The sequence below is a fragment of the Rhinolophus sinicus genome, chromosome 16 (assembly GCF_057876585.1).
Source record: "Rhinolophus sinicus isolate RSI-liver-muscle chromosome 16, RSI-T2T, whole genome shotgun sequence".
Taxonomy (NCBI): Eukaryota; Metazoa; Chordata; class Mammalia; order Chiroptera; family Rhinolophidae; genus Rhinolophus; species Rhinolophus sinicus.
The window spans coordinates 134,818,491-134,846,310 of NC_142516.1; the positions used below are offsets into that span (position 1 = coordinate 134,818,491).

Below are 27,820 nucleotides of genomic sequence, written 5' to 3' on the forward strand. Positions count from 1 at the left end.
GAGACATCAGAAAATGAGCTCTTCCTAAACTCTCAAGACTAGCAGGAGGCCCTAGCACACCCGTACCATCTTTAAGGTCCCAGGCGGGGAGGTGACAACTGTGGTTCTTGAACTTTACTGAGCAGAAGACTCATCAGGGATCTTGTTTAAAATGCAGATTTGGGGACCCCATCCTGAGATCTTAATTCAGTCACTGAGCAGCTGGACACAGAGGCTGCCTTTTTATGATGGGCCCTGCACACTGACACAGGTAAGAGAAGGCCCACACTGCAAAACGCCCTCATTAAAAAGAGCAGCCTGAGAACGTGCAGAGGCTGCACCCACGGTGCAGCGTCTCCAACACCTGGACACGCTGGAGGCAGCTAACAGAAGATTCTGAGTTGGTGACACCATACTCAGTAAAAGCTGATGTCCAGTGAAAATGGTAGGAGTTACATGTATTTTCCATGTTGCTACAAGTCCAAACGCTCAATAACTCAGCAGTCATGTTGGTCTCTTAGTGTAATAGCTCTCAAACCTTAGTGTACATAAGACTTACCTAAGAAGAGATTAAAAAATACAAGTTTCTGGAGGTCTAGCCCTAGAGAGTTCAATTCAGTAGGTTGAGGAGGGCAGGACTCTGACACGAACAGCACTCCAGACGGTTGGGGTTCAGGTGGTCTGAAGACCACTCTGCAAGAAACACAAACACAGCTGGAGGAGAGGGTCACCTCTTTGTGCCCTGTGAGAAGGTCGTCTAAGGGAGAAGGCTGAGAGATCCAGCCAGATAAGGAGAGTCACCCGCCCCTCCCAAACCTACCTTTCTTTACCAAATGACATTGAGATCACAGTAGGTGAACACAAGGAAGATAAGGAGAAAAATGGCTGGGCTAAAGTTTCTGCTAAAAAAACGAGAGATTTTGATGGGCACATTCTTTTTATGCAAATATATCCCGGGTCCCTTCTGAAAACAAGGCAGAGTCACCTTCTCTCATTCACTCACCTTCATTCATTCAAGCCACACGTACTGAGCTCTAATCATGAGTCAGATCCTGTGCTAGACACCAGGGAAAGGAGTGTCACTCCCATCCTGAAGAATTCCCTATGCCTTCACTGTTGTTACTCAAGGATTCTCGACCCCACAATATCAAGGGGCCTCTTACTAACCCCTAGCTCCACAGATCACGGAAGGAACTGCACAAAAATAGTTATGCCCTCGGCAAGGCTGCCAGAGGCCAGAGAAACATGTGGCCCTGAGCAAGAGCACCTCTGAGAGGCCCATTTTGGGGGACGATGAACAGATACAAGTTCTAAGAAAGTCAGTAAAATAAATTCTTAATCTGCCCAGAGTTAAGCTGGAAGAGACTGAAGGAAGGGGTGGGCCTGGCATACACTCCATCTGGATCCTGGGGCTTCCGCAGCAACAGCCAAGCTCATAGTCACAGAGCTTTTGGTCCTGTTGGTGATGCTCTGACCGGGGTTCTGCCTCCCAGTGCCAGTGGTGCACATGGCAAGGCACACAGCTAGAAGCAGAGGGTCGGTGCCTCCACTTGGTAAACCCCTTCTAAAATCAAAGACAAGCTACTTCCTTGCCCTCCTGGCTCTCACATGATCATGCAGCCTGTCTGTCTCTTCCCATCCTTTTCTCTCATTGTCCTCCAAACTCATGCTCCAGCTAATCACTGTCCTCGAGAAGTGGCCCTTTCTGCAGCCTCCATGTCCAATGGAGCAAGTCCACCCTTCTCCTCCCAGACCACACTCATTCAGGTGAGTCCCTCCCACCAGGCAGACACCTGACCTACAGGCCTTCTGCTACCATTACCCCCTCCTCAGGAATGTCGGCTGAGACCACTCCCTGTCTATTCAGACCAATGTGGACCTTAACAACTCTGTACTGTTCTTTGATTCATTTATGAGTCTGAATCTTCTCTCCCCAATTGGATTGGAAGCCATTGAAGGACAAGACTATGGACGTGCCCTCCCGACTTCCCCATAGAACCTAGGCAGGGGCTGGAGCCACAGTGGGTATTTCAACAAATCCTTATTGATTTGACTTACTCTACGCCCCTCTTTCAAATCAATCATTACCGTGTTTCCCTGAAAATAAGACCTTGCCGGACAATCAGCTCTAATGCGTCTTTTGGAGCAAAAATTAATATAAGACCCGGTCTTATTTTACTATAATATAAGACTGGGTCTTATATCATATCATATCATATCATATTATATCATGTCATGTAATAATATAATACCGGGTCTTATATTATTTTTGCTCCAAAAGACTCATTAGAGCTGATTGTCTAGCTAGGTCTTATTTTCGAGGAAACACGGTAGATATAAGCCACTACTTCTAAGGCAGCACACAGTGGAAAGTAGAAAGAGAAAGAACTTTGCTGTGAACCAACTGGGGTCCTAATTCCAGCCTTCCACTACCCACACACTGCAATCTTTGGCCAGTTACATAATTTCTGAGCCTTGATTGTCTCATCCTTAAAATGGGGATGGAAACTCAACAACAACAACAACAACAACAACACACCCAATTCAAAAACGGGCAAAGGTCTTGACTAGACATCTCTCCAAAGAAGCTATATGAATATGGCCAAGAAGCATAAGAAAAGATGCTCAACATCACTACCCATTAGGGAAATGCAAATCAAAACTACAATGAGATACAACCTCACACACATCAGGATGGCTACTATCAAAATAAAGAAAACAAATGAGGATGTGGAAAATTGGAATCCTTGTGCACTGCGAGTGGGCATATAAAATGGTATAGCCACTGGAGAAAACAGTATGGTAATTCCTCAAAAAATTAAATATAGAATTACCATATGAGCTAGTTATTCCACTTGTGGGTATATAAAAGAATTGAGAGCAGGGAACAGATATTTGTATACCATGTTCACAGTAGCATTATTCACAATAGCTAAAATGTGGATGCAACGCAAGGATCCATTGATAAGCAAGATGTTATATATATATATATATATATATATATATATGTATATATATATATACATATATATATATATATATAATGAAACATTAGTCTTGAAAAGAAATAAAACTCTGACACATGTTACAATATGGATGAACTCTGAGGATATTATTTATGCTAAGCAAAATAAGCCAATCACAAAAAGACAAATACTGTATGATTCCAGTTATATGAGGTACCTAGAGTAGTCAAAGTCATAGAGACAGAAAGCAGAATGGTGGTTGCCAGGAGCTGGGAGGAAATAAAAATGGGGAGTGATTGTTTAATAAGTATAGAGTTTCAGTCCTACAAGATGAAAAGAATTCTGAGGATGGATGATGGTGATGGTTGCACAACGCAAATGTATTGAATACCACGGAACTGTACATTTAAAAATGGTTCAGGGTGTCCAGTTGGCTCAGTTGGTTAGAGCGCAGTGCTTATAACACCCAGGTCACCAGTTCGATTCCCACATGGGCCAGTGAGCTGTGCCCTCCACAACTAGAGTGAAAAACAACAGCTTGACTTGGAGCTGATGGGTCTTGGAAAAATACACTGTTCCCCAATACTCCCCAATAAAAAAAAGAAAAGAAAAAAATAAATGGTTCAGATGGTAAATTTTATGTCATGTCTATTTTACCACAATAAAAAAAAAAGGAAAAAAGGGGGATGGTCATATCCAGCATAAAAATTAAATGAGGTGTGGAAGTATCTGACACACATGAAATGTTGCCTTCCCCCTTTCCCTTCCCTTCCTTCTGGTCATAGAAATATATGCAGTCACACTAACAGTTCCAGCAGGGGAGGCACAGAGTGTGGCTGCAAGCCTGAGGGCCTGGGATTCAGGCCGCTGGCTCTCTGACACAGGGGCCACCCTTTCAGAGCTTCCTCATTAGTAAATGAGCGGAAGCCCCACCAGCTCTGAGAGTCTGAGATTCCAGAGCCTGGGCTCCTCTCCAAGGACAGACAAGGGTTTCAGGGTGACACTGTCCAGCAAACCACCAGAAGCTAGGTTGACTTGTGTTCCCCATAGTACAAAAAGATACACTGAAGTCCTAACCCCCAGTACCTGGAATGTGACCGTATTTGGCAATAGGGGCTTCACAGAGGTAATCGAGTTAAAATGGGGTCCTTAGGGTGGGCTCTAATGTAATGACTGGTGTCCTTGATCAAAGGGGAAATACAGACACAGAGAGAGCAGCACACAAAGAAGCCATGTGAACATGAAGGCAGAGGTCAGAGTGACATATCTATAAGTCAGGGAACACCAAAGATTGCCAGCAAACCCCAGAAGCCAGGAGAATGGCCTGGGACAGATTCTCCCTCACAGCCCTCAGAAGGAACCAACCCTGCTGACGCCTTGATCTTAGACTTTTTGCCTCCAGTACTTCGAGAGAATAAATTTCTGTTGCTTAAGCCACCGAGTTTGTGGTACTTTGTTACGGAAGCCCCAGCAAGCTAATACACCATGCATCTAAGATCCTGAAAGAAAACATTTGTTTAAAATCTGTGCGGTTCCAAAGAGCCACGGTAGCTGCCATGGAGCAGAGGGCAGGGGCTGTGCTGGCTGTGGATCCATGGATCTTAGAAAGCCCAGTGAAAGCAGCCCCAGAAGCCCCTCCCATGGGTTTGAGCTTCCCCCCCCCCCCCCCCCGGGGTGGGGAAGGGGGAGAGTCCGGCAGAGACAGGCACACACCAGGCGACAGGGCCTCAGCAATCCAGTGGGTTTATTATTTATAAGCTGCTGTCATCACTTGCTCAGTCTAACTCACTTCAGAGCGTTTTTAATATTTTAGAAACAGATGAGCCTAGCATTGCCTAAGCTATTCGTCGTCTCAGTCATACCAAATACTTCCTCCAAAATGAGGCTGCACGATGGCTCCGACTTAACCGCTCACAGTGGTGCAGAGGGAAGAAGCTGAGCCCCTCGAGGCTTCAGCGCCCCCAAACCAAGCTTGAACACATCAGTCAAGATGGCCCCAGCTGAGAGGCCTGGCCTGGCCTCATGATGGATCGCCCTGACATCCATCCTCCACCTGCCCAGCCTGCCACTGCCCCATTTTCATTTGCCACTCCATGCCCGGCACTGGACCAAACCCTCTGCGCACATTATCCCATTGACTCCTCCAGGGCTGCTAGTTCCCCCATTTCGGAGAAAAAGAAACTCAGGTCTGAAGAACTTCAATAGCAGCCAGAAGCCATGTGGTGACTTGAAGCCAGGATTCTCATGTAGTTCTAATTCCAAAACCCCCAGCTTTTCCCTACTAATAAGCCATATTTCTGGAGGGTCATTCCAGGTGAAGGTGAGAGGGAGAGCAAAGGTCCGGGGTCCCAGACCTGAAAGCCATGTGGGGTACACCCAGCAGTGGATGCATGATCAGTGCACCCGGGGTGTGTGCCAAGTGGGGTGGGGACACTCGCTTTATAATCCTCAACCTGGGTTATAAGGGGAACTTAAGTTATTTTGTGCCTTTTTTTTTTAAAGGTGACATACTTGCAGAAAGGCTTCATAAAGCCTCTGAAAGATGAGAGGTTTGCCCAGGTGTTCCCCTGGAATGACCTTTATGAGACTGGCCAGGGTCTCCCTTCCACCTCGGCTTCCTACTGCCCTCACCTGACAAACACTGAGCTCCCCAACTCTCAAAGCACCTCCCCTGCCATGATTCACCCCCAGTGGTGAGGGACTCGTAACCCCGACGTCTCTGGTGGCAAAGGCAGAGCTGTTTGGGGCAAAACCACCAGTAACATGGCTCATGGAAACACAATATTAAAGTCTCAATCCTTTTCCACTGAAGAAAAATCTCACACACGAGCACACTATAGAGGATGAAAGCCTGACGCCATCAATGTGAAAAGGATTTTGTTTTCTGCGACGGCTCATTCTCCCTGAGTGCTCTCTCTCTCCGTTATAGTTCACTTTCTTTAGGGAAAAAAAAAAAAAAAAATCACTGTTCTATTTAAAAGATTTGATTGATTTAGTCTGTGAAGAAACAAGTGACTAAGTTTTTTCCCCATTGCCTCAAAGTTTCATTTAATATCATTATCTCTAACCATGTTTTGAGTGCCTCTCAGAAAAACGACTTTTAAAGTCATATTTGATCCATCTCACTGCGACAGTGCCACACTCTCTTTAAGATAGCTTCTCTCTCCAGGCCCCAATTTCCCCATTTGTAAAATTAAGATAATATCAACGTCCATAAATTACAGTCTGAGCACTTACCATGAACCAGACACATTACATTCATGATTTCATTTAATCCTCTCAATAACCTTACAAGAGAGGTATTATTAGTCTCGTCCCCATTTTGCAGATAAAAAAACTGAGGCTTAAAGAGGTTAATTGGCTCATGGTTACAAGTGGTGGAGCTGGGATTTATATCCAAGCTAGCCCTACTCGAAAACTCAAGCTGGAATCACAATGCCCCTTTGAGGATTAAATTACGAGAGCGCAGACCTGAGCCCTTTGTAAACCAGCAAATGTCAGGCCCAGGTTCACAGATATTTCTAGGGGTGGGAAGAGCTACTACCAGGTTGGGCAGCTCTGGAACAGAGTCTTGTGCCTTGCCTGCTTCAGAGCCAGGCAGGAAAAGACTTCTGAGGCCCTGGACACCCTTCCTTGAGAGCCTCAGATCTTTAAGAGAAATCAGGCCACGAGTACGGCAGTGACAATGCCTCTACCTCAGGCCTTAGCAGGACTTGTTACTGTAGGAATCAACAGATCTAGCCAAGCTCCCCCTACACACACACACAAATACATATGGGCTTTCAGTACTAAAACACCATTGGACACACAACAGGAAGGGGTGGGGCCTTGAAACAGCCCAGATTTTGGACATCCCACAGGTAGGGGGAAGAGCCACTGCTTTCTGGGGTAGGTGAGGCATGGAAATTGCACCCTGAATTTTCTAGGGGACACCCTTGTCTGACTGCAGCGACTGCAGAAATAGAGCATCTGATGGCTGCCTTCAGAGAAAGGCCCACTGCCGCACAGCCAGGACCAGCAGGATCTTGGAAATGCCTTTATTTCAGATCTCTTTTTTTCATATCCATTAAAATTCATTTCTACTAAATTAAATTTAATTTTGAAAGGTCGTGGGCCCAGGAAAATGATGGGTTAAGGTAAAAATTGTTTAGCAAAGGTGTAGTTTCCTAAAGTTCACCTGCTCACCTTTGTGGCACACCTGGGCCCTGTGCCCTCCAGGCCCTCCAACCAGCCTATTGTGCTGTTGGGTAAATTTGTATCTTTCTCATGTACCACAGCAGGGACATGAGGTACAGGACAGTTCCCTCTGCCTTTCCCTTTATCTCCAGGCACAGTGTGCCAATGAGGAGGTGACAACAAATGCCTTTATCACTCCCTGACTGGTCTATAATAAGAAGGCCCTCACCGGCCTCCGTCATAGATGTCCACTCTTTAGCACTGGCAAAGAAAAAACTTACAACTGAGAATTTCACTTCCTGAGCTCTGGCCTTCTCATTTCACTCTGCCTCCCCTTCACTGTCACGACTTCTTGCTTTTAAACTTCCCATTTCTCCAGTATGACTGACCCTCCCTAGGGCTATTCCTCCAGGCATTTGCATGTAACCATGGATGTCTAACTATGAGACAAAATGCTTCCTCCCAGCTGCAAGACTCTCAGGACAGGAAGTTGCAGTACTAGGTGGTCCAGAAAGGAGGCATTTTCCATCCCTGGCAGACGCTCGGGACACTCCTTCAGTCCATTTATGGAGCCTCAAAGGGCAGAGAGCTTGGCTGGAAGGGACATGGGATGACAAGGTTCCCCTCTTCCTGCTGCTCTTCTCCCCTACCCTTAACCCCAAGCCCTCCTACCCTGCTTGTCCAGGCCCTGGTGGCCCAGAAGCTGGGGCTCTGCAGCCCGCTGGCACACAGTGTCAGCCATAACCGGTCCAGCAGCCAGGTCCCAGCTCAGAGGCTGGCAGCAATAGGCCTACACTGAAGAATCTGGGGCAGAGAGGAGGGAGGTAAGTGATGCAGAGCATGGGTCAGAATGGATGAAGACAAAATCCTCAGCTCTGGGTGTCCAGAAGTCCTGGAGAGAGCAACCACTGGCCTCTCCACACCACAAGTTAGATGCATGACCTAAACACTAATACTGGAGAACTGACAAGATGAGAAAAGAAAAGCTGCAAGTGACGTGGCCAGGTGGAGCCTAGGTTTGACTCCAAACCCATCCAAGTCCAAAATTCTGACTCTTTCCAACAGGCTACCAAGCTTCAGTGTCAAAGCTCCACAGTGAAACCCATCTGTACACATAGTAGGTAGACACTTCCAACATCTAGTTCACTTTGTCCATTATTCCAGGTGTTCAACAACTGCTGATTGAATGAATATCCATCCACCGGCCTCCCTTTCTAATTAAGCGCAGCGGGTAGCACGGCACGTGCAGGAAGGCAAAGACGCTGCAGGGCGTCTGACGGATTCCCTATACGACCGGTTCACAGGGGAGGCCCTTTCTCTCAGAGGGACAGAAACATCTTTCCATATTCTTTTTGCTGTGTTTTCACATGATCTAATGTTGCAAGACCCAGGGCCAGAAGGCTGCAGGGTGTGAGAAGGGAGGCCCAAAGACACCTGTTTGGCTTTCAATACTCCGCTATATCCAAGGCTTCCCCTCGGGCCTGAGCATGCCTGGGCACGTGCACAAACACGCTCGCTCCCACACCTCGCCCCAGCACCTTGAGCATCTGCTTGGGCCATCACCCTCACCTGATGCTTGCTGCCCAGATGGAGAAGCCCTCCTCCTTTTCTGCAGCCTGCGAGTGGCCACCCCAACTGAGCTCCTGGTCTCCGCGTGTCTGCAGATGCTCAGAGAAGACCGATCCCACCTGTAAGCGCAAGGTTCCCAGCCACTGCAGGTCGGCCAGCGTCACCACCCTGCACAAACAGCACTTAGCTCCGAGGTGCTGCACTCCTGCAGGGATGTTCCCTCACCTCCAGCTGCCTATCCCCAGCCGTGAGGGGGGATAGTGTCCTGCCGCTCAGTGCCACCATCCTCCCGGAAAGGGAGTAACATTGAACATGATGGAGATGATGGAGAAGTGGGGCAGAGGGAAGCACACGCACTTAGCGTTTCCTTTCAACCTCCAGCCACAAGGAGAGGTCAAGGAGGGGCTGGTGACCTATGTTATAGGTAGAAAAACTGAGGTTCAGATGGGCTACATCAGCACCTAGTACGTATAGCTCAGATCCGAGCAGAGGTCTGCCCAACACCACTTTCCTTTAACACCACTAAGAGGTCTGACTTCCAACCTGAACGCTGAAGGTGCAAAAAGAAACCTCTAAAATCCCCTAATCTTATCCTCATCGTATTGATAGATTTTATTAAGAAATCAAGACAGCAGATGTGTCGGTAATAGAAATCCTCCCATTTCTGTACCACTTTTAACTTTTCCAAGTATATTTGCATAGTTATCTCATGGTTATAGGAACCATCCATCAGAGGTTCAGACAGGTTTCATGGCATATTTTCTTTTCAATAAAGGCCATTTGATCAACGTAAAACTAAATGTGATTTAGTGTAAAGACTTGTATTTAAAACTTAGCAAATCAAAATCATTTCTGTGTCCAATTTTTTAGAAAAACAAAGATATTTTATGGACCCCCCAAGGCCAGGCACAGCAGAGGTCAGAAAACTGACACCTGAGCTGTAGAAGCACACATACCCCTCCTGACCAGTGACCTCCAGGCTGGGACGGGGAGCAGGGTCCCGGATAGGCGGGAGGGCATACCTGTGCCCTTGGCGGAAGAGGAGCTGGAGGCTGACCTGCTGGCCTTCTCACCAGAAGCCATAAAGGAATCTCACCTTTAGACAGATTTGAGGAAAGTTGTTTATAAAAAGAAGCTCTTCTGGACATCCCAGCTGCATAGCCAAGATCAAATTGCATCCAAGGTTAACTGGATAGAAAGACACAAGTGCTAACCCATGAAGACACTCTGATGGCCAGGACTGGCTACATAATTTGCATGGCCCAGTGCAAAACGAAAATGCAAAGTCCCTTGTTAAAAAAATAAAAGACGCATTATTTCAAAATGGCCATAGCAGAACATTAAAGCAAGCTCAGGACCCTTCTAGGGGCAGGATCCTGTGCAGCTGCCTGCAAATGAAGCCAGCCTTGCCTACAGCTCAAAAAAAAGGGGGGGGGGGGTGTGGGGGGACAAAGTTTTTAAACTATAGCAGTAGTGGAATGGAGGCCACCTAGAAATCAGACCTGTGTGACCTGGGGAATGTAACATCACCGTCTGGGCCTTGGATCCCCCATCCAGGAAACAGGGATCACGTCTCTGGGCTGCTGCCCTCCTGAGTTTATTGTGACAGAGAAAATGAGATAATGAAGGTGGAAGTGCCAGGGAATGGAGAGGCCCCACATAAATATAAGGGATCACTATTATTCACCCAGACCCACAGAGCTCTGGGATTTGTGGAGAACATTGACATTCCCCAGCAATTAAATCAAATTAACATAATTCAAACAATACATCTAATTTTAGCTATGTGTAACAATTCCCCCTCAGCAGAACACTGCCTCTCATTCGAGGAGTGTAATGCCAGGGATGCAGGAAGGAAACCAAACCATTCTGACACAGGCCTTTTTACCCAGGCAGGCACCAGACTATTTCTATTTTCACAGCTGAAAGATGTGCTCCTAGATGGCTTCTACTGCATCCAGCAGCAGAGCCATCCTGCTGGCCCAGCTCCTCAGAGCTTCCCCAGAGACTGAGGAGGACGCAGCAACCCTCCAGGACCAAACACACAGCAACTCCCCTGCTGGACTGGGAGTCAGACAGGGCGCCAGACCTACAGCCTCAATCTTCCTGTCTGTGAAATCGGAGTGAGCATGCCTCTCCTGTGTCCCTCCCTCAAAGGACTGTTTAAGAAGTTAGTGATCGTTATTCTCTGTGGATGGGTTTAATGTAAATTGCCAGATTCATTCATTCAACCAACAGGTTCTAGAAATGCAGAGATGACCAAGGTCCAGCCTCTGTGCAAGGTCTAATGAGGAGAACAAGCATTTAGCCCAGGGGTTGGCAAACTGTACCCAAAGGACAGATCCAGCTTGCCGCATGTTTTTGTATAGCCCACAAGCTAAGAATGAGCTTCACATTTTTAAATGGTTGCAGGAAACAAAAATTAACATTTTGTAACATGTGAAAATGAAATGAAACTCAAATTTCAGTGTCCATAAATAAAGCTTTATTGGAACACAGCCATGCTCATTCATTTGTGTGTCTATGGTGCTTTTGTGCCACAACAGCAGAGTTGAATACTTGCAACAGAGACTAAAAAACAGTTACCATATGGCCTTTTACAGTAAAAAAATTTGCGCCCACCTCTCACTTAAATAAACAGTGAGTGTTGTGATAGTGAGATTAGCAGTGCTAATGGAACACAAAAGAGGGAGCAATTATTTCTGCTTAATGAAATCATGGAAGACTTCCCAGAAGAGGTGATATTTTTTTTCTGGATTTGAAAACTGAATAGGCATTTACTTGGTAGCCAAGGGCAGAGAGAGAGGGGTTTCGGACTTTGTGTCTAGCGCTGCCAGTAGGGAAAAAGCATGGGGAGTATGGCAACATGTAGGAAATGCTCAGAACATATTGAGGCGATGAAGAGAAGGAGAAGAGGGAAGAAGAAGACAAAACTGAAAAGACAGGCTTAAGCCTCATGAAGAGTTCACTGTACCTACAAAGGAGCTTTTCTTATTCCCTCTTTCCCCAAGAAGCCCAATAAAATAGTAGGCAGACAGACTCTGTAACCCAAGGGGCAACCAGACCTTGCATCCAAACAGTATTCAGAAATCTCAGGTTCAGGCCCAGTTCAGCCGTGAGCCTTTGGGAGGTCCCTGCCCCCACCCTCAGTTCCCAACCGTAGAATGAGCAGCTTGTATTTAATGACTATGCCCCAAAAGCCAGAGATGCAAAGAACAAACTAAGTGCCAACACCAGGCCGTGGCTGGCAGCCCATCAGGCCCTGAACATGCCTGAAGCTGCATGTGACACCAAAGAGCACTAATTAGGATAGTGAGACGAGGACCAGATTGGAATGATCTATCCAGGACACATTTCCCTCCACCAGGCCCAGAGAGGGCTCAGGCTTCTAGGCCCAAATCAAGCTCCCTGACAGCCTTCTCCCTGGCATAGGCGCCCTGAGGCCCCCAAATCATTTAGCCCCTCCACCCTCGGCGCAGACGGCCACATCTGATTTTTGCACACTCTTCACCTTTACTTGGTGGGACTGTTTCCACATGGAACAAAAGAACCAAAGTCCCTTCCCTTCTCCAAGTCCTTCTCACCATCTAGTGCTCAAAGAATCATAGCCTGTAAGGGCTGGCATTTCTTACCAGGCACAGAAAAACCAAGCTTGGAGACCTGCTTCTAGTGTTTGCTTGGCCACGAAAAATAGCTGCATGGTCTGGACAAGTCATTTCCTTTCTCTGGACTACAGTTTCCCCATGAAGGGAATGGTGTATGAGATCTCCAACGTCCCTTCCAAGATGCTATATCAGCTAGCCAGGCTCTCCATATGACAGAGTGAGAAAACAGAGGCCCAGAGAGGTGAAGCGATTTTCCAAGGTCACCCAGCCACTTCCTAGGGGCAGAGTCGGGACCATCCTTAGTTCCTAATGTTCCCATTCTAAGGCAGTGGCCATGAACGGCCTCGTATGCATGTCTGTAACTGTCTCTCTGTCTATCTGTATGTCCATCTGTATCTTTAGATCCATATCTATAGCGGTCATTCTTCTAGTAGGAATGCATGCCTTCTCTCCCCAAGTGGGGATGGTATTTTATCTTACAAAGTCAAGGGAACTGATATGTAGAGTTCTCATCCAGCTCTAGGCTACATTAACTGTTTTTAAAATGTTTTGTTTTTTTGTTGTTGTTGTTTTTTTGCCCCTCATCTCTCCCCATTTAGGCACTTTATCTATTTGATTTTAATCTTCACAATCGCCCTAGAGGCAGTAAGGTGAAGGTTTTCAAATCAGGCAGCTGGTGTGAACCCCAGCTCTGGCTCTGATCAGATGTGTGACGATGGGCAAGCTACTTAACCTTCCTGAGCTCTCCAAGGTCCTCACCTGTCAAATGGGCTGTTCTCCCAGCCCCTCAGGCTAAGTGGGCTCCAGCGAGTAGTGTGAGGGTCAGAGAAGTCCCTTGCTTTCTCTTCTCTCCTTCATCAGCCACCCATGACTGGGCCTTGCTGTGTTCCTGCCGGTCGCTGGGTAATAGTTGATAGATGAGAGAAACAGAAAACAACATGAATTTCGATCCCTACAACACCCTACATCTGCTCTCACCTGCTTATTATAAAAAACCAGGACTTGAGAGAGAAAGACAGTCCCAGGGTTCTCTGAGGCCTGAAGACCCAGGGGTTCGTCTCCCAGGAGATACGACCACTGGAGAGGGTCCTAGCTCAACAACAGCCTGGACCTGGCTGTCCCCTTCCTGGGACAGTTCTCTCCTTCCCCTCCCCAGCCCCAGCAGAGCAGCCACTGGAGAAAATGTGACAGGCTTTTAGCGCCTCGGGCTTTCATTAAAACCAGTGAACACTGTATTCCACGGAGAAAGAGAGGGCCAGTGGGGGCAGAGACTGGAATCAGAAAAGCACTTCAGTTGGGGCTGAGTTGGGGTACTGATCTCTCCTGAAAACAATGACTCCTTGAAAATTCAGTAAGTGATGGAGCTGGGATTTTCCCAAAATGTGCAATTCATGTCTAAAAGACAAGTCGCTAAAAAGCCAGGCTTGACAAACCACATCATATAACCCATAAGACATTACCTGATCTTTGGGCTGTGGGTTTGCCTGGGTCTGCTTTCCAGGAAAACGCAAGAGAGGGCTGCTTGAGCCCCTCCCCCTGCTGAAGTCAGCCTCCTGTGCTTCTCCAAGCTCCACGGGAGGAGGCCTGCTTTGCTCATGACCTTGAAAGCAACTCTGCGTGTGACAGACCCAGACACCTTGCACTGAAAATAGAAGGCGCTCTGTCTCCTGCATTCTCTCAGTTCACCTGCGGCAGGTACTCTGACCTCTCAGAGGTTACTCTTTGTTACAAAGGTAGAAGGGGCCTTACTGGCCTCAGCAGAGGTTTATAGAGTCACAGGGGCCCGTGATTACATAGGCTCTCCAAAAACACACACCCCAAGGACCAGAGCTGCTAACCTTGCGCATGGCCACCTTCCAACAGCCCGCATGGCCCCCACACGCCCTCCTCTCCTTAATCGACCCACAGTAGTGTCAGAGCTGTGGAAATAATATGCTGGATGGGATGAGTATCAGTGAGCTGCACCTGAACCCTATTCTGGGTGGCCTTTCACACTTCTGCTAACATTCCTGTGCCTCGCAGTCTGGTACCCATTAGAGCTGGACCACAACACAGGACGGCCTCCTCCATCCACATTTCCCTTCCGGCACACCGCAGGCCAGGGTAAGCTAGCTGGCATCTGGGAACCATTTTGCCCTGCAGCCTTGTAAAGTCACATAATCACAGAATTATAAGTACCTCCAGGAGAGGCTTCAAAGCCCTCTAAACCAATCCCCTTAATTTAGAGATAGGGAAACTGAGGCTCAGAGAAGTGTCCAAAGCTACACAAGAGAGTGAAGAGGACTAGAACTCAACCCTGCTCTCTCGACCCCAAGATCTGTTCTTTTTATTCATAACCACATGTAGTTAACACTTGCAAATCTGAAGGGTGGGATGGGAAGGAGAGGCTCCTACAATCCAGATCATAGACAGGCTCCGTTAACTGAGAAACGCAAGGTAATACACTGGCTTCATTTCCTGCCAGGGCCCATAATCCTGTGTTGTCCTAGGACTTATTTGAAAGTGCCATCAGCGTTAAAAGACCTGAGAAACTCCCTGGGCCCACACACAGTGTCCAAATGGACACAATGTAAGCAGCCTCCATTCAGGTCAGACTCAGGAGAGCTTCTTGGGGGGGGCCTTAAGGGATGAGTAGGGATTAGACCAAGTTCCAGAGAGCATGTGAGGGCGCGGGAGCAGCAGAGCACCACAAACTGGAAGCAAGGGGAGGGCCGTGGGCGGAAGGGGTAAGACGCAGGCATAGGCAGAGCCTGGACAGGCTCAGAAGCCCTGGGAAAGGGTTTGACTTCCTCCTAAAGGCAATGCGAACTAACTGAAAGATCTTATCAAGGGAGGTGACACCTATCATGCTATTTGAGAAAAACATGAGTCTTGCTGCAAGATAAAGACTGGATTGGAGAGAAAGACTAGAAGAGCTTACTGCAGGAATGACGCTTGGGCAACAGCAGGGGAGGTGCCAGCTGGGGTGGAGAAAGGTACATTCATGGGAAGAGCCATCAAAGTGCTTCCTGAAGAATCTAATGATGGTATAGCTTTTCCTCGGTACAGAATCATAAAGCATATCTTTTCCATCTGCCTCATTTCAGTCCTATCGTGTGTGGGGGGGATGGGGGGGTACGATATTGACATGTGGGTTAAAGTACTCAAATTCAACCAGTCCAGATGTCCTTCAAAGGCAGATCTGCTCAAGAATGAGGTCCAAAGGCTATGACACATGTGACAAGCAAGAAGACAACGTTAAAAGAAAGACAAACTGACTAGGGTTTACTCTACCTAAAGCAGATAGTGAAGCCCAGCTGCTCAAGGACTCTACCATATATCATGGCTCTTAAGACACTGCTCAATGTCAACGGACAGGCATGGGCCCTTCCACTGTGTGCTGCAGCTGTCCTAAGCAGAGAAGACTCTCGCACTGAATCCACTGCACGCCCGGCCGGCCCAAGGCATTCCCAAGCAGGATCTAACCTGAGATCAGCAGGGCAGCATTCTTGTTTCCAGAGTGGCAGAGACCAAAGCAACTCTTTCAAATGGCATTAAAATGAATTTGCCAAATCTCCACGCCAAAGGAGAATCTACCGTGTTTCCCCGAAAATAAGACCTAGCCAGACAATCAGTGCTAATGCATCTTTTGGAGCAAAAATTAATGTAAGACCCGGTATTATATTATATTATATATTATATTATATTATATTATATGCAGTCTTACGTTAAAATAAGACCAGGTCTTGTATTAATTTTTGCTCCAAAAGACGCACTAGATCTGATGGTCTGGTTAGGTCTTATTTTTGGGGAAACACGGTAACGTCTTCATAAATTCAATGCAATTCTACAGACATTTCAGACGTTGAAGCTTTTCTGACGGGCTGTTTTCGATTCTTCATTTTAATTGGAGTTTTAGATCAGGTTCACATTTCTCCAGTCTTTCCTAATTCATTTAAGAAATTGGCAGCAGTACTAAGTGAGTATGCTTAACCTTGGGATATAACCTTCACAGCCATCTCTGGAAAGGAATTCACTGTGCTTGAATTATACACAAGGTGAGAATTTAGCAAAGTGGGCCCAGACTTTCACCTTTTAAGTCTTATTTAGGGTTAAAGAGGAAACCTCCAGTGGTCACATTTTAAAAAATCTTTATTTATCCATTCAGGGCTCTGGGTGCAAACATGTGTTTCTCTCTGTCGCCCTTCCCCTCCCCACATGTCCACAGCCTGTGTCTTGGTTTTATTGGTTGCTCCAGGGTAGGAGACGGATTTGAGTGGGAACTGAGGCGTTGGAGCAGGCACTTACTGAGCGCTTACTATATCCCAGGTGTCTTACACATATTAACTCACTCAATCCTTCCAACAACCCTGTGTGGTTGTACACTAGATATTTTTCTCCCCACCTTACAAATGGCAAAACAGAGACTCAGGGAGGGTAACTGAGCAACTTGCCCATGGTCACCCAGCTAGTCACATCTGAGCCAGGACACCAACTAAGGACAATTTGACTCCATCTAATTCCAAAGCCCACATCCCTTCATGGCTGCTTCACCATCACAATCAAAGATGACCTCCTGTCATACACTAAAGTCCTTTTAATTTTCTGGTCACCTTGCCCACAAGCGTACCAGAATAATATGGGGCAGGGTAGCTTAACCTCATCTAGGACTTGGGAGGCAATGTTTAAACTCAATTCTGACAGAGGAGTCAGTGTTAGTGTTTGAAGTGAAAGATTCAGCAGACAAGGAGACCTAAAGGCAGAGAAAGAACACATATCCAAAGTACTAGTTCAGAATACAGCTGAGTGCAGCACGTAGGAAAGGAAGAAAGGGATGGGAACGGCGGCTACGGGCTAGATGGGGGTGGGGTAGCTAGGAAGCCAGAGTAAGGAGCCTGGACTTTATTCTAAAGGCAATTAGGAAGCCACTGAAGAAGGATCTAAAGGAGGGAGTATCGAGATCTGATTTGCATTTTTGGAACATCAGTCTGGCGGCAGAGTGGAGTATTAGACCCAACACACACACATTTTCAAGTTGGTTTACAATGGACGGCTTCACATGCCAAAACCCAGACTTTTCGGACCACACTCCAGCTCCACTTTGAGCCAGTACGTTCTGTTACCTACTTGGCTCTAGTCCACATCACCTTGGAATTCTTAATTGGGGGTATGATGTCATCTATAACTTCCAGCTTTCATGTCCAGAAGACACACAGGCAGAGAAGGACCTGGCTACCCTCTTTGACATGCAGTGCATTCTCTGTCTTTCTTTACAATTACATTACATTTTTTTAAATTACGTTACAGCTAAGCATATTCCTACTTTTTTATTAGAAGCATAGTCTTAAAAACATATTCTTTTAAGCACCTTGTTTAATGATTGCGTAGCATTTCACCATATGGGTGACGGTGCCCAAGTCATTTGTTTGAGCAGGTTAGTCCTGGCTCCCTACAGCCCACCTCTGGCCCGAGGGGCTCGCTTTCCCTGCCAGCAGGGGCATCCACCAGTCAGATTCCTTAGTTCCCACAAGGCCCCGACAGCTCTATCACATGCTAGTGTTCTATTTAAAGCAATCACTCAGAAGGTTAGCAGTCCAGGAGAGCTCGGACTTGAGCTGACTGCCCCTCCTTCGAACCATAAGCCTCACAGAGTCCCCGATACTTAAGAACAGTTCTCTCCCTCTATCACCTGAGAGGCTCAGGAAGCTACCTAACAATATATCACTGAGAAAGGACTCATCACTGTCTTCCTAACCTGCTCCCCCTCCTCTTTCCTAGCTCAATGAACAGCACCACCAACTAACTACCCTAACACCAAGTCAGAAATGAGGTCCGGTAGACATTTAATCACACACACACACACATACACACACACAGGCAAGTATGTTACATATGTCAAAATGAAACATAGCCTTGTCCATGACTACCTCCTTGTACCCACTTTATTACTCATGAAGACCAAGTTTTCAACCACCCAAATATCTCCAGTTTGTCACATGCTCTCCATCCCCATCAGTCACCCCAGCCTATTCCTCAGCTGGATTATCCCTCTGCATTCTAGATGCCCAGTTCACCAATTACCCCACCCCATACCCCCATTTCTGCACTGAAGGCAAAGTAACTTTTCAGGCTTCTACCCGGAGCCCCTCAGAGCCGGGCCTGTCTCAGCCCCTTCTCCAGCCTCTCCTGTCCTCCTTCACTCTGCTTTCTTTGCTCCTGCTCTTGGCCCCACAGTTCCCAGACCACTTCCTCCTCTAGACCCCACCTGCTCACCCTCCACACCTCATCCACCAGGCGGACCCCTAGCAGTCCATGAAGACCCAGCCTCCACTTGGGAAGCCTGCTCAGCTCCCTCCCCTCCCCAGGCCCAATCCAGGGCCCTGGCCAGGCTTACTTCCCCCGTATGACTGGCCACAGTGCTCAAGTCAACTTTTTACTTGCCCACCTCCTTTCAGGAGTTGGATACAGAATAAATAATAAGTGAATACCAATCCTCTCCTCCTTTACCTCTTTCCTTCATCTCCTGGTTTGATTCTCCCTTAGTTCTGCCACATTCCATCAACTTGTTCCTGTCAGTCTGCTAGCACAGAGGCTCTCCAATGAGCTCTGTGCAAACTTCACCTGAGAGGCCTGGCCCCACCCACCCCAGCATCAGATTCTGCAGGGAGAGGTGCAGCAGGTCTGCGTGTAACAAGCTCTCTCCCCCCAGGTGGTTCTGATACTAGCAAAGCTGAGGGGCTACTGTGCCCATCTCTCCCTTCCCTCTTCCTGCAGTCTCACCTTGAGTATTTGGGCGGTCCCTTCAATTTCAGAATTGGGTCTAGGGGTCATAACTCTGGCCAGTCCATAATTAAGTGCCTCCTTCCCTTTTCCTATAATGCTTTGTCATGCAGGGACTCTGGTTGCGCTCCCCACATAAGAACGCAGGATATGGTGAAGCCAAAAAGGAACACCCACGGAGCCATAGATTGGGGAGTCATACCGCTATATTCTCGCTGGTGGCTGGTCAAGACACAAAAGCAAACATCCACCAGTACCCCAACAGGGGGGTCTTCCTGCACCCTAGTTTCACTGGCAAAGTATCCTACAGGAAGTAGGATCCACACGATCTGCAATCCACCATCCACACTTGCTAACCGCACTTGCTACCCGCAATCTGCCCTTCTGCTTCTCCGCCAACCAACCAACCCCCTAGCGTCGCCGCGGCAGTTATATTAGTGCCTAATGGCTAACCAGTAACAGCTGATGGCCACTCAGCCACAGCGGATGGCCATCTGATTACAGCTGATGGCCATTTAATAACCGAGCCCGCACCTTTCCACGTGAGGCGGAGAGCCTGGAAACTGCTCTCTGGGACTCTGTCCCCACAGCTTCCTCTCACTCCCTCCCCACCTCTCCCAATTCTACTTCAATGATATTCTGTGCCTTCTAATCTGTGCCTGTTTTCTCCCTGACCACACTCCTCTTTGTGGGCATTCCTTTTCCCACTTGACTTCTTAGGGGCAGGAAATGAGACCATAGGGATCCCAGGAATGGACACGGGAACTTGGGGCAAGAGTTGCGTCGTGCTCATCTTTTACTCCTATGTGTCCCTAATGCACCGAACCCCAAGTCCGGTTCCTGGCAAGCACGTCATGTAAAGGCCCAGGAGCTCAGAGGTCCCGGGGTCCCTCTGTGTACTAAGTAAAAGTTCCAGATCAGAGCAAGTATAGATGACAATAGCAGAAATGCTGTTTGTCAGTATCTTTGTGTGTAATGTAAGCACAGTATTAAACAATTATACGAAAGATGCTGACTGTGTACTCGGTAGAGAAATCTCCCAAAGAGAAAATAAAGGGGGAAATAACCATTTTGTGAACAGAGCAGGTAACCCCTAGGACTCAATTTTCAGCCACTCTTTCATCTGGCCCCTTGTCTTTCCCCGGGTGCCTGAACAGGGTCTTCGCCATCACTCGGGCTGCTCCTGAGACGTCCGGAGGAGCCTTTGGACACCCCAGTTCCACCTGGAATCCGGACGCCAGCACTTCTGTCCTGCGCCCAAATCACCTGCCTCCACTCTCTGCCTTGGGTTACTTCCTCCTCTGGCAGCTTTCCCACTAATTTGCAAGTCCTTCACATGAAGGCAAGAAAAATATCATCAGTCCACCTCCGCTTTCAGTGCCTAGCATAGCCTTGACTCTCCTGAGAGGGCAACAAATACCTAAGAAGGCAGCTTAGTGCAGAAGCGTGTGGATAAGCTTTGAAGCCAGGTGGATCTGGGTTTGAGCTCCGGCTTTGCCCTTGTTTGGAGGGTCCAGTGAGGTAATGCCTATAGGGCACGCAGGCTCTCAATAAATACAGACTCTACCTTTGATAAACAAGGAAGGTCGCTTCGCAGCTAACATTGTCAGGGATGCTCTGACGTGAATAAAAATGTGGTAACTGAAACTGAAAATGTATCAGCACCTCAGCAAAAACACGGGGAAATTTTCTTTGAGGGGAAGCATCCTGTCACAGAAACAAATAAGAAAAAAAGGTTTTTTTAAAAAATTGGCTGGCCATTACATCTTCTTTGCTTTGAGTGTCCATAACACAATTTCTCCTTTATTAGAGGATGTGTTATGCTTGCACTCCCAAGATGCACAGAGTCTCCCTGGAGGAGTCTGGTCTGCCCATGACACCATGTGTCCCATTATCTGTGATATTCCACACTCTGGATATATCGGCCATGGCTCTCCCAATGATGGGATTCTCAGAAAATGTAGGAATCACTTTTAGGTTCCCATTTTGACATACAGCTCCAATTGCCAGGCAGAATTTTGGTAAAGCCTGTCTCAAAGTTATAAACTGGATCCATGTAGATAACTAAATCTGGAATAATAAATCTTATCAAAATAGCAAATTCATTCCTTTCCTGAAAATGAAATGAAGAGATGATTTAAAGTATCCCCTTCTCACTTCCTAGCACCGCATTAATAATATGCTGGCCTTCCCAGGCAAGCATCAAGACGTCACGCTACCACTGGAAGGCTAGCACGAGCTTTGGCGTTGCATTTATTAGAAAGAATAAGTTAACTGACAAGACAATCACGTCGTTCACTATAACCTCTTAAATATATGGGAGTTTTAAATTTTACAAAGCACACCCTCATTTGATTCTCATCCCTATTTTACAGATGGGCAAACTGAGACTCAGAGAAATTCAGAGACTTACTCACACACGTAGCTGATAAATGCAAGAGCTGAAACTGGAACCCAGGCATGACTCCTAGCCTAATACTCTGTAAGAGGTAGACTTTTGAGCTGCTTTTTGAGAACCAAAAATGGAGATATGGAGCCAAGCAAAGCTTATTTGCCTTTTTCCAAAAAACCAAACATTGATGACAACAGACTTTGGTTTGCTCAAAATAATTCAGAGGAAAAAATATTTGCTTCCAATTCTATAGGGCCAACTCTTGCAAAATCAAATAGAAAGACTAAGAAAAAAGTCTGAACCACAGTTAAATGTAGCTTCTGAATCAATTCGAGCCATAAATATTTACTGAGTGGTTATATACAAAGACTCAGGCCTTGGTGTCAGGGAGCTTATAATCTGGTAGAAGGGATAAAACAAGAATGAGTCTCACACACGCACAGAACGAAGGCCAGGCTGACATAAAGCAGAGTGTAGAGAAAGAGTGATGGGGGTGGAGGTGAAGAGGGGACATTCACAATGGGTTTCCTGAAGAAGAGAGTGATGGGCTTTGACATGGAAGGAGGAAGAAATGAATGACAGATCAGCCATACAAAGGTATAATGGGGACCAAGCATGGGAATGAGTTAACGTACATGGAAAGTGCGTGGCACACAGTATCCACTTACCAATGCTTGCTCATGTTTATTAGAAGAAGGGGGAAGGAGGCCTTAGACAGGTTTAAAAAAAAAAAAGCAGCATTGCCATATTGAGAGGAGATAGGCCGAACTGGTGAGCCAGCAGTTTGATGGGGTGAGCAAGAGAACAGAGAGGGCCTGGAGGCTGGCTCGAGGTCCCCTTCACAGGGAGGTCGCTTGCTTCAGGCTCTGCCCCGCCTGTTTTGAACTGTGGCTGTGGGAAGCAAATGATGTGCAAACTATATAGGTCTGGACGTAACTGAGGGTGTAACATCTTCTCTGCCCACAAAAACCTGCTCTTCTGGTCTAGCAGATAGTTGGGGGGGGCAGTGATGGAAGCACCCTGGAAACAGCCCCCACTACCACTGCCTCTGCAGCACGGAGGGAAGCACTAGGCTGGAAGATGGACATAGAGCAGGCTGGGAAAGTTCCCATATCTTCAGCTACTGCCAGCACCTCCCAGAGCTCGAGAGGGACTGGGCCACTTCCATTTTCTGAGGCTTACTAGGTAATAACGTAAGAAGAGATGCCAAAGTAGGGTTACCAAAGTTGTGGTGTGTTTTAAAGGTTTGCAACTAATAAATTAACAAGTTTAATAATTAACATGCAATGCAGCATGTACTATTCAAAAGCCAAACAGAGACTTTATATACAAATATCAGTTCATATTGCAACATACACTAGTGATGTGGTTAGCAACAGGACATAGGTTTAAAGAACAGGACCTACGTTTAAAGATATGTGATGAACCTAGTCTCTTTCTGTCCTGTCAGTTATCTCTTGGATTAAATGTATAAACTCATTTGGAAATAAGAGCAGAAGTGAAAATTCGAGGCCCTTTACAAATGAATGACATAAGCCCATATGACCCTCCTGCTTAATTTCCTTCTCTTCACCCCACCCTCACCCTTTCCCCACCCTCACCCTCCATTGACCATCCTGATGATAAGCCCTGGCTGGACCACTCCAGTCTCGTGCAGATACCCCAAAATCAGCCCTGTGCTTCCAATCACTGGATCAACGAAAAACATCTCTGCAGTCCAGAAGCAGGGCCCAGGCCAGCTGTGTGAGGAAGGCTGAGGGCTCTTCTGGGAGAACCGCACAGACGGCCTGCACAGCAGAGTGGTGATGGCTGCTTTCCACTCCTGGGCTTGCTTTTTTCTTTCTGTGCCCTCCTCTGCTTGGCTCCTTGGGCCCCTGTGCAAACGCTGCTGTTGTTCCAAATGGCTAAAACCACTTGACATTTAGTGTAGCAGAGACCCTGCAAGGAACTAACTATATGCTCAGTGGTAGAATTCACTGCACCAAAAAAAAAAAAAAAAAAAAAAAATGGTTCCACTGCCTGCCTACGATTTTCAATTATTTAGTAAATGATTAGAAAAGAAGAAATTATCAGGCTTTCTTCAGATGCCCCCAAAAGACAGCCCATCAAAGAGTGTATTGTTCACCCGAACACATGCCTTTGAGCAAGAGAACACCTAGGCAAGCAGAGAAAAATACATGGATCCACTCATTCAACCATTCATTCCATACACCTTTATTTATTGCATGCCCATTGTTTGTCAGGTGCTCAGCGAGGTATTGGGTATACAGCTACGAATAGGACATGAACTTTTCCTTCATCAGCATCGGAAGATGAAGTAGCCAGAGGAACAAGGAGAGAGCTCGGTAAACGCTATCCCGGAGTACTTAGTGACTGCAGGCTTAGTGTTACCCTTAAAGTAAGGCTGTGATGCCAGCCCCTTTCCCTCCTGCTCTGTCTCCCTCACCTCTTCATCCTCTCCTCCTTTCTTCAATTCTGCCCCTCTTCCTCCCATTCATCCTCAGCCTCACTTTCTCTCCAACCTCCCTGTCCTCTTCTACATTCAAGCTCTGGGTAAACATAAAAAAAACACTGGCATTCTCACGCCCAAGGCTTCCTCATCCTAGAAAACTGTCATTTGAATACAAATATCTGCTTTATAAACGCTTTGCAATTTATTTATTTCCATCCACACCTTCAGAAGCAAGGGGACTTATCAGTAAATGTCATAAATACTGGATTTTATTCTTTTTTGAAAAGCTGCAGCTCTACCAGCAAGCATCGGGCCAGGATGGGTGCTACAGAAACAGAAAACTGAATGGAGCCCCAGAAGAATGCAGGCATTTTTGGAGCTCCAGAGTTTCAGCTCAATTCCCTGTGTCGAGGTGGTTTCTATCTGTGACAGTCAGTGCGTCACAACATCAGCCTCCCTCCCCCGTTGCACAGCACCCCTCAGCAAGCGCCTTCCCACACTGTATCATCAACTGTAAAACTGCAACCACCGCTGAAGTTACAACCGTGATTATTTCTACAAACGGGGAGGAATGCGGTTCAGCTCAGTCAGTTAGGTTACCCGTGGGACAAACATCTTTCCTTTTAGTAAATTCAGAATGCCCTTGGCTCAGCCACACATTCACACGAGTTTCCAATTCACTGGAACAAACTGTTTATTTGCGTGTATGAAGTTCTTTCTTCCTGCTGATGTAAGGATGGTTCCACAGCATTCCCACAGTCTGTGGTGACCAAATGTAAAGTCCTCAGCCACTTGATTTTAATACACTGTCTTTAAACATTACTTCATTTGTGAAAAATGGGTCTTAGACTTCACCTTATATTTAGCCACCCAGCCATCTGCTTAACCAGGACCTATATGAGCTTCTCCTGCCTGCTCTAAACATCCTCTCTGCATTTTCCTGCCTCCCTCACCTTTTCTCTGTAGGGTCTTCTACCTACCTGTCATTTTGTATTTTGCTATAAATTTTAACCCTATTCTCTGAGATGGCTTTCAAGGCCATGCCAATGTGTAACAAAACTCACAATCATGAAATACAAATGAAGGACGCCCCCATACCTAACCCTGTAAAATACCTACCCCTTACCCAAAGAATCAGCTCTCAGAGTTTATATCATCGCTGTCACTTTGAATCAAGCTTTCCTTATTATTGTTGTATCAATCATAGCACCCAGGATACTGCATAAAATAATGAAAATCTGTATGGAAGATTTTTGAATGCTACTGACGCAGTATGCTGTGACCAGCTAGTAAAACGACATAACACAACTCAGGGGGAGGGGAATATATTATCATCTAGCACTGAAAATAGAAATAAAGTTGACTAGTAATGTAAACGTTAAGACCAAAGGAGTAAAAAGAATATTGAAATTGCACTTTTATATGCGTGTGTTACATGTAGTCAGGATTCGGAGTTACATTGAAGAGAGTTTCACAGAATGAAAGGAAATCAAAGAAGAAAAAGGGAGAGTATTCCTTTGACTATTGCTCAAAAAAAATTATTTATGGTATCAGGAGCATCCAGGAAGAAGCTCAAGAGAAAAAGTGGGATAAAAACATAGAGTGAGCAGTTTGGGAGAGAAGATCGGCTTGGCTCCTAAAGCAATAGGCAGAAATTGAAATCGAGAGGACGCCTTCCTAATAAGAAGTTTACATTCATGCCAAGAAAGTGGGTGAACACCGTCAGATATAACCAGACGTTCCCCTGCCTGACTCACAGGATGGGCTCTGGTATTTCAGACCCTAGCAGCAGGACTTGATGAGATTCTCTCTCTAAGTGGCACCAACCCAAACTCTGATTCACCATCGGTTTGGGGAAGGCCTCTTTTTTGGTCCTGCTAGAGGGGTGGTGCTTTTGTGAAACTACTATTTACACAGAAGAAGGCAATCCCTTGAGGGAAGAGAAGCTGTCTTTTGAAGGAAGGGGTGTAGGAAAGCCCAGAGTGTTGGTTACATCGGTTACAGAGACCCTCGCTGTCCCTGTGTGTCATCTTTAGGAAAAGGTGGGATGCTGGTCCACTGGTTAAGTGGAGCGGAACTCACAGGCAGCCTGTTTCCCACACTCTGCTGTCAACCACAGGCTCCAAACTTCTTTCTCAGAGTGAGGCAATTTCAGGAAAAAACTGGTTCCTTCTCAACTAAGACCAATGCCTCTGTCCTGGAACCCGAGGGGCCCCATGCCCTGGCCAGGAGGCTGCCGGCCGTGCTCCACCTAGACTTCTTCAGGTTAAAACGGCTTTTCTGAAGCTTTCCCTATCTTCAAGTCCCAAAACTGCACCCTCCTACTCCTGGCGTCCTCCATGGTGGTGGGGGGAGGGGAGCAGGGTGCTCGAAAACACCTCTTGGCTGGAGCCCTTTGCTCAGTTAACTGCCCCCTCCCATCACAAGCAAAGGTGTTCCTCATTATAGGTGCTTTGAGTCAGGGGTAGGAAGACCCCAGACCCAAAATGGAAGTGCTAAACATAGCAACATTTGCCCTAAAGTGTCTGGGTCATTGTGGGGGGAATAGCTTGTCTCCACACTCTTCCACGAAAAGGCAGACCTAGTCTCTGACCAGGCCCTTAGGCCGGGCTGGACAGCACCCGTGTCTGGCTTCCAAAGGAACTTCCGCTTGGCCATCAGTCGCTCATCTTGAGTGACCCGAACGGAAGACGTTGCCAAATGCCCTGGGGTCATGCCTTTCTGCTGCCGACCCAGAGGGTTACGAAAGGCGCTTCCTGGGCTCGAGAAGGGATAGGGAAGGGCGGGAGCTCCACTCCTTTAGAGACCCGGGAGCGATGCTCTCCGCGCCAAAGAGTGGGTCACCGCGGGAGGCGCCGGGCAAAGCAGCCTCGGAAGCCCGGTGCTTCCTTGGAAAGCAAGAGAGGCGGCGAGCCGGAGTGGAGCAGCCCACCACCCGCCTGCCGCCAGGAAGCGGAAAAAGTTCCTCCCAGATCAGCGCGGGCCTGTCGGCGTCTGTCCAAGGTGCTGAAAGGTCTCCGCGGGCGGCAGGCGGGCTAGTTGCCGTGAGCCCTGCGCCTCCTGGCCGCCCGCTCTGCCCTTCCAGCCTCCTGCCCTGTCCTCTTCCCCGCCTCACCCGAGCCTCTTCCTCGTCCCTCCTCTCCTTCTGCCCCGGGCCCTCCACTCTCGGGCGGCAGCAACTCCGCGGGCGCCCGGGCCCCGCGCCCCCACCTCGCTCCTGAGTCCGCTGAGCGTCTTCCCCCAGCAGCTACCCCCAGGGCGCCTCTGCCGCTGGTCTGTTGCCGCCGCCCCCCTCTTACCTTCTTCTTTCGATCACGGGAGCGGTTCCTCCGCTTCCTGTTGGATTCCTCCTTCTCCTTCTGCTCCTGGAGGGCCTGCGCCTCGATGTCTTTGATTTTCTTCAGCTGTTTGGCCGCTTGAGCCATGGTGGGTCACGGTGCTCCGGTCCCCGCCTCCCGGACCCCTAACACTTGGCAATCCAGGTGGCGACACCCGCCCGAGAAGGAAAAAACGAGTCTCTGCTCCGCGGAGTGGGGAGCTTCTTTCCCTGCCGCGGGAAGGATGCGGCCGGGTCGGCGGGGGAGGCGGCTGCAAGCCCCGCGGAGGGCTAGGCGCGCCGCGGCTGCCCTGCGGCCCCCGGATGGCGCCTCCCGCCGCGGCCGTAGCTCACTCGCCGGCGCCGGGGACCGGCTCTGGGCTCGGCCCCGCCACCTCCCTCCCTCCGCCCCTCCCTCCTTCTCCTGCGGCGGCGGCGGCGGCGGCGCGGGAGGCGGGGGTGGGGAGGCAGCTTGTACTGCGGCGAGCGGCGAGCGGGCCGGGAAGGAGGCGGACTCCAGCAGTTAACGCAGGAGGGCGCGGGTGCAGCTCGCGACCGGGGAGCCAGGCCGGCCCGACGAGGCTCGGAGCGCTCGGCGCCCGCGCT

The 27,820-nt window shown here is 48.0% G+C and overlaps 1 protein-coding gene across 14 annotated transcripts in view; it reads right to left on the reverse strand.

The window, feature by feature from the left end:
* Positions 1-27,466, reverse strand: part of ANK1 (ankyrin 1) — a 198,342-nt gene extending 170,876 nt beyond the window's left edge. For all 14 annotated transcript variants that reach the window (XM_019742086.3, XM_019742091.3, XM_019742084.3 and 11 more), the window contains exon 1: positions 27,198-27,466. In XM_019742086.3, the coding sequence (XP_019597645.1) occupies positions 27,198-27,323 (126 nt within the window). In that variant the 5' untranslated portion in view covers positions 27,324-27,466. The remainder of the gene's footprint in view (positions 1-27,197) is intronic.
* Between the last annotated feature and the right edge of the window lie 354 nt (positions 27,467-27,820).